General features: G+C 40.6%; 2 protein-coding genes across 2 annotated transcripts; one reads left to right on the forward strand and one right to left on the reverse strand.

The window, feature by feature from the left end:
* Nucleotides 1-4440, forward strand: LOC111213097 (uncharacterized protein DDB_G0283697-like). Its single transcript, XM_048773743.1, has 5 exons — nt 1-709; nt 1288-2083; nt 2248-3541; nt 3625-3711; nt 3790-4440. Exons 1-5 carry the CDS (start codon nt 268-270, stop codon nt 4357-4359), a joined length of 3189 nt encoding a protein of 1062 aa, XP_048629700.1. The 5' UTR covers nt 1-267; the 3' UTR covers nt 4360-4440.
* Nucleotides 4441-5161: 721 nt separating this feature from the next.
* On the reverse strand, nt 5162-7445 carry LOC106437520 (zinc finger protein CONSTANS-LIKE 9-like). Its single transcript, XM_013878411.3, has 4 exons — nt 7106-7445; nt 5827-6312; nt 5588-5719; nt 5162-5496 (listed from the first exon to the last, which is right to left on the reverse strand). Exons 1-4 carry the CDS (start codon nt 7211-7213, stop codon nt 5419-5421), a joined length of 804 nt encoding a protein of 267 aa, XP_013733865.1. The 5' UTR covers nt 7214-7445; the 3' UTR covers nt 5162-5418.

Here is a 7445-nt window from a genome sequence, read left to right on the forward strand (position 1 = left end):
CCGAAAGAACAAAACAGTTAATCTAAACGCAAACACATTTTCTTCAAAGAGAGAGAGGCATCGAGAGAGGGCAAAAGCACCACTAAAGAGGTCTCTCTTATCTCGCCGCCGCCGCCGCCGTCAAATCTCGCCGGAGATCTGTATCCACCCGCCGCCTTTTTCCAATCCGCCGAAGTCTTGTTCCCTTTCGCGACACCAAACCTTCGATTAGGGTTTCCGATTTCGAAATCGAAGAAGAATCAATTGGGGGGTTTTGCGATTGGGGAGATGCCGAGGAGCACGAGGCACAAATCGAGCAAGCACAAGGACGCGAGAGACCACTCCGATTCGGAGAAGGAGGAGAAGAAGAGCAGCAGCAGCGCGGTTAGGGTTTCTGGGGAGAAGCGAGGGAAGGAGTATTACGATAATGGGGAGTACTACGAGGAGTACACGTCGTCATCTTCGAAGAGGAGGAGAGGGAAGGGAGGGGAGAGTGGGAAGGAGGATGAGAAAGGGGAGAGTTCGAAGAAGAGCAAGGTGTCTAGTAGTAGGAGGAGGGAGGAAGGGGATGGGGAGGAGGTCAGGAAGAGTAGTAGTGGCAAGCATAGGGAGTCTAGTAGGAGGGAGCTTGATAAGGATAAGGATAATAAGAAGTATAAGGAGAGTAAAAGTGATAAGCTTTATGATGGGGATGATCACCATAGATCCAAGGGCCTCTCTGATAAATCTGGTAAGATAACCCCCAAAGCCTTTTTGATTGACTTGAGTGCTTGTTTTTGATGTTGTTTCTGAGACACAGATTTGGTTGTAATTTGTCGAGATTCATTTGTTTTCTGTCGTGTTTGTGTATGAATCAACGTTCTGGTTTTAATTGACTTGAGTGCTTGTGTTTGCTGTTGCTACTGAGATATAGTTTTGGTTGCAGTCTGTGGAGATTCATTTGTTTTCTGTTTTGTTTGTGTATGAATCAAGGTTCTGGTTTTAATTGACTTGAGTGCTTGTGTTTGTTGCTACTGAGATATAGTTTTGGTTGCAGACTGTTTAGATCAATTTGTTTTCGTTGTTGTGTATGAATTGTGGATAGCAAACTTACATGATACCTTTTCTTGTAATTGGAATCTTTACATATCTAAGTGTAGTCTTTTGGAGCAATGTTGTGATTAGCGCTTGCAGAATTTTATTTATTGCTGCTTTGGTTGTTATGATATTTGAGGCCGCATGTAATTGGTTTATAATATATGAACATTTGCAAATGCAATTTACTTATTTTTTTTTTGCTGCTTATCTTTCTATTTATTTTGGATTCAGAGTCGAAAGCTGAGGATCAGCAAAAGAGTCTAGGCACTGAAAACCATACTGAGAAGCGATCAAGGCGTAAGCGTGATGATCATGGTGTGGGAGACAAGAATCAAGATAACAGTGATGATGAGTACGTTAAAGATGGGAAACACAGAGGAGAGAAGTCCAGAGATAAATATCTGGAAGACAAGGAAGAAGACGTCAAACAGATAGGTGAAAAGCAGCGAGAAGACCGACCTACCAAAGAGCATCATAGGTCTGATGGAAAGCTCCTCCCAGACGAAAGTAAAAAGAAGTCCAAAGTACAGGATGCTGACCATGGTCATGAGCCTGACAGTGAACTTGATGGGTATCACGAGCGTGAACGAGACCGCGAACGTGGTCGGGATCGTGATCGTGACTATGAGCGAGACAGGGAACGTGATAGGGATAGGGAACGTGATCGTGATCGTCGGGATTACGAGCATGATCGTTACTATGGAAGGGATTGGGACCGTGATAGGAGTAGAGATCGTGACAGGGATCATGATAAGGATAGGACTCATGAGAGAGAGAAAGACCGTAGTAGCCGTGACTATTATCATGAAGGGAAACGAAGTAAAAGTGACCGGGAAAGGGATAATGATCGTGATGCGTCGCGTCTAGATGATCAAAGTGGTCGGTATAGAGAGAGAAGAGAAGGGAGGAAGTCTCCGGATTATCAGGAGGTCGTCACGGACACTAGAAGTAGCCGAGCAGGGCCTGATGGTGATGTGATCAAATCAGAGCGTCAACCTTCCAGTTCTGTGGTTCAAGAAGAGAATGGGTATGTTTTTCCTCTTTTAACCATTTTTATTTGTGTACTCGAAGTAGCCGAGCAGGAAACGTTTGGTGTGCCGTCTTTTGAATTTTATTCAATTTTTGACTCTTATATTTTCTAAAAAAAGCTTAAAAGTTGATATTGATAATAGTTTTGTTATGGTGAAACAGGAATGTCTCAGACCAGACAACAAAATGGGTCTCGTCCAGGGAGGCGGCTGAGCTGTCTGGAGGATCAGACAGAGGTACAAGACAGAAAGCGTCTGAGAAGACACCAAAGACGGAAGATGGTGTTTTGGGCGAGTTTCATGGTTCCGCAAAAGCTTCTCCCCGCCCCATGGTTGAAAGATCTCCTTCTTCAACAAGCCTTGACCGGAGATTCAATAATAATCAGAGTAGTGCAAGATGGAGCAATGAGGCTGAAGAAACAGGCCATAGGAACAACGCGAGAGATTTTTCAGCACCTGAGGACGAAAGGCTTCGGGCGGATGACACATCTCAGGGAGATATATCCTTTAACAACAAAGCCAACCAGAACAATTCTTCTTTTCCTCCACGACCCGAATCCAGGAGTGGCATGAGCAGTCCTAGAGTGGGCCTTCGAGAAGACGACAACAGGGCCAATACCGGTGGGCGTTATAGGAGAGGCGTTGATGGGATGATTGGAAGAGGGCAAACACAGAGTAATAATGCTTGGAGAGGTGTCCCAAGCTGGCCAGCTCCACTTCCGAATGGGTTTATTCCATTCCAACACGTTCAACCTCATGGCTTCCAGGCTATGATGCCTCAATACCCATCTCCATCTATCTTTGGGGTAAGGCCATCAATGGAAATGAACCATTCTGGAATCCCTTACCATATACCTGACGCTGAGAGGTTTTCCGGTCACATGCGTCCTCTCGGGTGGCAGAACATGATGGACAACTCAGGTGCTTCTTCTCACATGCATGGCTATTTTGGGGATATGAGCAATAGTGCCTTCAGGGATGACTCAAACATGTATGGAGGATCTGAGTGGGACCATAACAGACGGATGCAGAGCCGTGGTTGGGAGTCTGGTGGAGATGAATGGAAAAATCGAAATGGAGATGCGAGCATGGAAGTCTCGTCAAGATCTGCTAAAGATGATAATTCGGCTCAGGTTGCCGATGGTGAGTCTACTGGTGGCCAAACGAGTCACTCTGAGAATAACAGGGGGAAAAGCGTTGAAGCTGGGTCTAATCTAACGTCTCCTGCGAAAGATTTGGATGCGAGGTCTCCTAAAATTAAGGTGGAAGCTGCAGCTGAAGATCCTGTTGCGGAAACTACTGATAAGAGAAGCGAACGTTTTTGCCGGCATTATCTGTCGAAGGTTGATATGTCGGTAGAACTTGCTGATCCTGAGCTGCGTAAATGCATCAGCGTATTGATGGGTGAAGAACATCAACCAATTGATGATGTAGCTGCTGTGTTTGTAAATCTCAAGGTAGAACACTGACATCATTGATTCTACTTGTATTGGCTTTTAGAACCTTTTCTCATTTCTCTGTATATTCTTTTTGATGACAGGAAGGTGGGAAGAGAGTGCCAAAAGGCAACAGTACTTCCTTGGCGACACTTTCATTGTTCCCTTCTCAAAACAGTTCATTGTTTCAGGTAAATGCACTAATACTAAGAAAATAAGATTCTGATATTAGCTTCTTGCAACTATAATGTGTCTCTTTCCACTTTCAGATAGCGATGGAACTCTACAAGGAGCAAAGATTTGAGATGAAGGGTCTTTTAAATGTTGAGACTCACAGGCCTCCCCAAGCCTCTCCTTCAAGCTTGGCTAAAGTCGATGTGTCTGATTCAGACACATCCCAAAAGGAGCATCAGATAGAATCCTTACCTGTTGATGCTGGATTGGAGATGGGAACACAAGTTGAAAGATCTCCATCTCCCATCCCAGACAAGTCACCGGAGGCTGATCATATTGAAGGTTGTGAGGAAGATGGAAAGCCAGATGATGGAGCTGCTGTAGACCAAACAATGGACACGGCTCCTGAACATGATGCTGTTACAGAAGGAGATCCTGTTACCTTGACCGTAGCTTCACCAGAAGCTCTGGAGGCTATGGAGGTTGAAGAGGGGAAGGTGTTGTGTGAAGACGAGGAAATGGAAGAAGCAGAAGAAGAGAAGGAAGTTGAAGCTGTTGATGGTAATGGAGATGTATCTCCAAAGGTAAAGGAATCATTAGTTAATGAAACTGATGAGTCAGTAATAAGTCAGATACATGATGCTACTACTCAAAGTACACATTAAAAGACATTTCTATTTTGCATCTCCTTTCTGTTTTGTTTTTGCTTTTCATTTTCAATGCCTTATTAAAAAAACATTGCTTAATTTTGTTCTGTTCTTTTTTTTTGTGCCCTCCTTTCTCATTTCATGCAAAGAGAAATAATAAAACATTAGAGAAAATAATCCGGTGTAGTCTTTTTTTTTTTCTCGTTTTTATTTGATATTTTTGAGAAAATTGAAACCTTGTCAAGAAAAGGTTTGAAGAGTTATATACAGAAAATAATTTTCAACAGCTTTAGGCTCACTGAGATTCCTATTAAAGCGTGGAGAGCAACAGGTTCTTGGCTTCTTATTATGTGTGTAAAGAGCAGCTACAGCAAAGTTTCTCTTTTATGTAGCATCAACGACAATCTCCTCACTAATCTAAAACAGCTGCAACAAATTTGAAACAAACATAAAGTTCAGAAATCTATATGCTCAAAACTCAAGTCAAGACTTACAACAATAGATATATGTCAGTTTCAATCCTTCCCTTCCCTACCATATCTTGTTTGCCTACAATGATTCCTCTCACTTGTTCCGCAGCGCTATTCAAGATCCTTAAAAGAAGATACATATCAACAAACACTAAAAACAACAGAGGAAAGGAAACAGACTTTCTTCATGGAAAAAGTTTGTTCAGATGTCTCTGCCTACTATTTCTCGTTTGATCTCACTTACATACAACTCTGTGAAGATACCAAATGGAGTAAGAATACTCTGTAACTTACACCATCATTCAATCAGTGATTCAGTTTATGGAGTTAGGTAGCTGATCAAATAGATATATACTTAATATTTAGAATTTATAGATTATATAAAATATATACACATCTCACCACCATTACATAACTTCTGTAGCTACAATTTTTCTTTCCTTAAAAAAGCTTATTTTAGAGAAACCCTTTATATACAAAAACTAATTAGATGCTCATAACATCATTATACATTATATATAAAACAAAACTAGTTTCTAATGACATGATCCTTGTCTCCTCATTCTTCCAACTTTCTTCAGTCCCATCCCCTTCTTTTGAACTCATTCTACTTCCTCTCCTCAGTTTTGGCAAACCTTCCTCGGATCCTTGGTTGGCTATCTGCAAGAGCTTTCCTACAAGCATACTGAAACCAAACAATACAACAGTTTGAGTTACTTCAAACTAAATAAAAAAAAAGATTAGTTCTCAAGAGGATCTTCAAGTGTTTGAATTACCTTGATTTTGCGTCCGAAGTTTCGCCTGCTCTTCTTGTTCCTGTATCGAGACAGCTTCTCACGTCGATCATCTGAAGTACAGCTCACAATAATCATATCCAGTGGACATTGAAAATGACCAGTCCCAAGTTTCTACTCATCAAAAAAAAAAAACAACAATAAAATATTATAATCAACAATTCATATTATTCATATAAGAATGTCTAAAAAGGACACAAACTTTGTGCAATGGTTCAAACCTGTATGTCGCCTTCACTAAAGGCTCGTCGCATCCCATTAACATAACCAAAATCCAACTGAGAATAATCAGGGAAGTTCTGAACCACAAGAGCTTCTTGATTCTGTGACCAACCCATAGAGCTCAAATTCTCCGAGCTAACACTCTTCTGCAAATCCTGGCTCTCATTGGTGATCAGAGAGATGTTCTTGACGTCTAAGACATCAGAGAATGGAGGCTCCATAGCTGACTTCATTATGAGATCTTGCTCACACTCATAAAAGGCTTTGTCAAGAAGCTCTTGGCCACTCTGCAGTGACCCTAGATCAGGAAGCTCGCAAAGCCCTTGCGAAGAGTCTTCACCGCAAGAGATCATTGTCAAAGCAGCTGAGAGTGGATCAACGGCTACAATAGGATCTTCAAGAATTGGATCAGGAGCTTTGAATAAATCTCCTTCTTCTCCAAGATCATAGTCAGTTATGTTTGTTGACTTAGCAAAAGCGTTGTTCTTGTAAAAAATAAATCACAATCAAAAGTAGCAGCATCAGAATCAAAGACCACAACACAACACAAAACAAAACAGAACATAGTTCGAGACATTAAGACAGTAAAGCACGGATCTTTATGGGAAGTGGATCCCTTTTTTTTTTTAATTTAGTGGAGGAAGAACCAATGAAACAACACAAACCCTTTTCTAGTCTTGAGGGACACGGAATCTCATGTAAAAAAAAAGGGCACAGTTCCCATTATCAAATCTCTAGACTCATTAAGGGTTTCTTTAGTTTCCCGAGAAAACTTCTTTTTTTTTTCTCTCACGGGAAAATAAAAAGTTGGCTTTTTGCTGCAAAAGAAGATTCCGTTTTATAAAAAGATTCCATTTTTCTTCAGACAAAAGAAAAAAAAAACATTTTTTTTTCTACTCAAACTTTCTTAGCAGCTAAAAGCAATTATGGACAGGTCAGCGGAACACAAATATCTTATTATCAAGTGACCACTTAAGAGTTTACACCACAAACGTTTCCTCTTGAAAAATCAACTTCACTAGTAGACAAATTTGCTTTGTTCAGCTCCTAGACACTCCAATTTTAACTCCATAAACCAAAACAAAAAGAGGAAGAAATATGTTTCATTACATCAAAAAGACAAACACAACAAAAAACACTATCAGAATCTTCTGGGAGAAACCCAAAAACCTAAAATCAGTTTGAAAATCAACAAAAAAAAAAAAGAGAACGAAAAAATCATCACAAAAAAGGAGATCTATATTCAAATGCAGTGAATTAGAAAATGAAAATCCATACCATTTCATCATCAGAGAGCTTGTATGATTTGAAGAGGTCTTCAATTTGTTGAAAATCTGGTGGACAATTATGCATGTAACTGATCATTAACCCAGAATCTGCATACATTTTTGTGTTCTTGCTGTTTGTGAGAGAAAACTTTGGAAGTGTCAAATGTTTTTTTCAGAGAAGAGGAGGAAGAGAAAGTGAACATAAAGAGAGCAAACATGAAAAACAGAGGCCAAGTTGGGAATTTGAGAGAAAAAGATTGGTACTTTGGTCCCTTTTTATGAGAGAGAGAGAGGCTTATTACATTTATTTGTGCTACTGTGGACACACTAAAGTGTAAAAAGCCCATAAA

This window comes from Brassica napus, chromosome A3 (genome assembly GCF_020379485.1).
Source record: "Brassica napus cultivar Da-Ae chromosome A3, Da-Ae, whole genome shotgun sequence".
Lineage (NCBI taxonomy): Eukaryota > Viridiplantae > Streptophyta > Magnoliopsida > Brassicales > Brassicaceae > Brassica > Brassica napus.

Excerpts from the sequence above, each read along its gene's own strand:
- LOC111213097 (XM_048773743.1), top strand. The coding sequence starts at position 268 with ATGCCGAGGAGCACGAGGCACAAATCGAGCAAGCACAAGGACGCGAGA. Across the intron at positions 3,542-3,624 it reads CTGTGTTTGTAAATCTCAAG|GAAGGTGGGAAGAGAGTGCC; the intron begins GTAGAACACTGA and ends TTTTGATGACAG. Across the intron at positions 3,712-3,789 it reads AAAACAGTTCATTGTTTCAG|ATAGCGATGGAACTCTACAA; the intron begins GTAAATGCACTA and ends TTCCACTTTCAG.
- LOC106437520 (XM_013878411.3), bottom strand. The coding sequence starts at position 7,213 with ATGTATGCAGATTCTGGGTTAATGATCAGTTACATGCATAATTGTCCA. Across the intron at positions 6,313-7,105 it reads AGCTCTCTGATGATGAAATG|AACAACGCTTTTGCTAAGTC; the intron begins GTATGGATTTTC and ends ATTTTTTACAAG. Across the intron at positions 5,720-5,826 it reads TTAGTGAAGGCGACATACAG|AAACTTGGGACTGGTCATTT; the intron begins GTTTGAACCATT and ends TTTGATGAGTAG.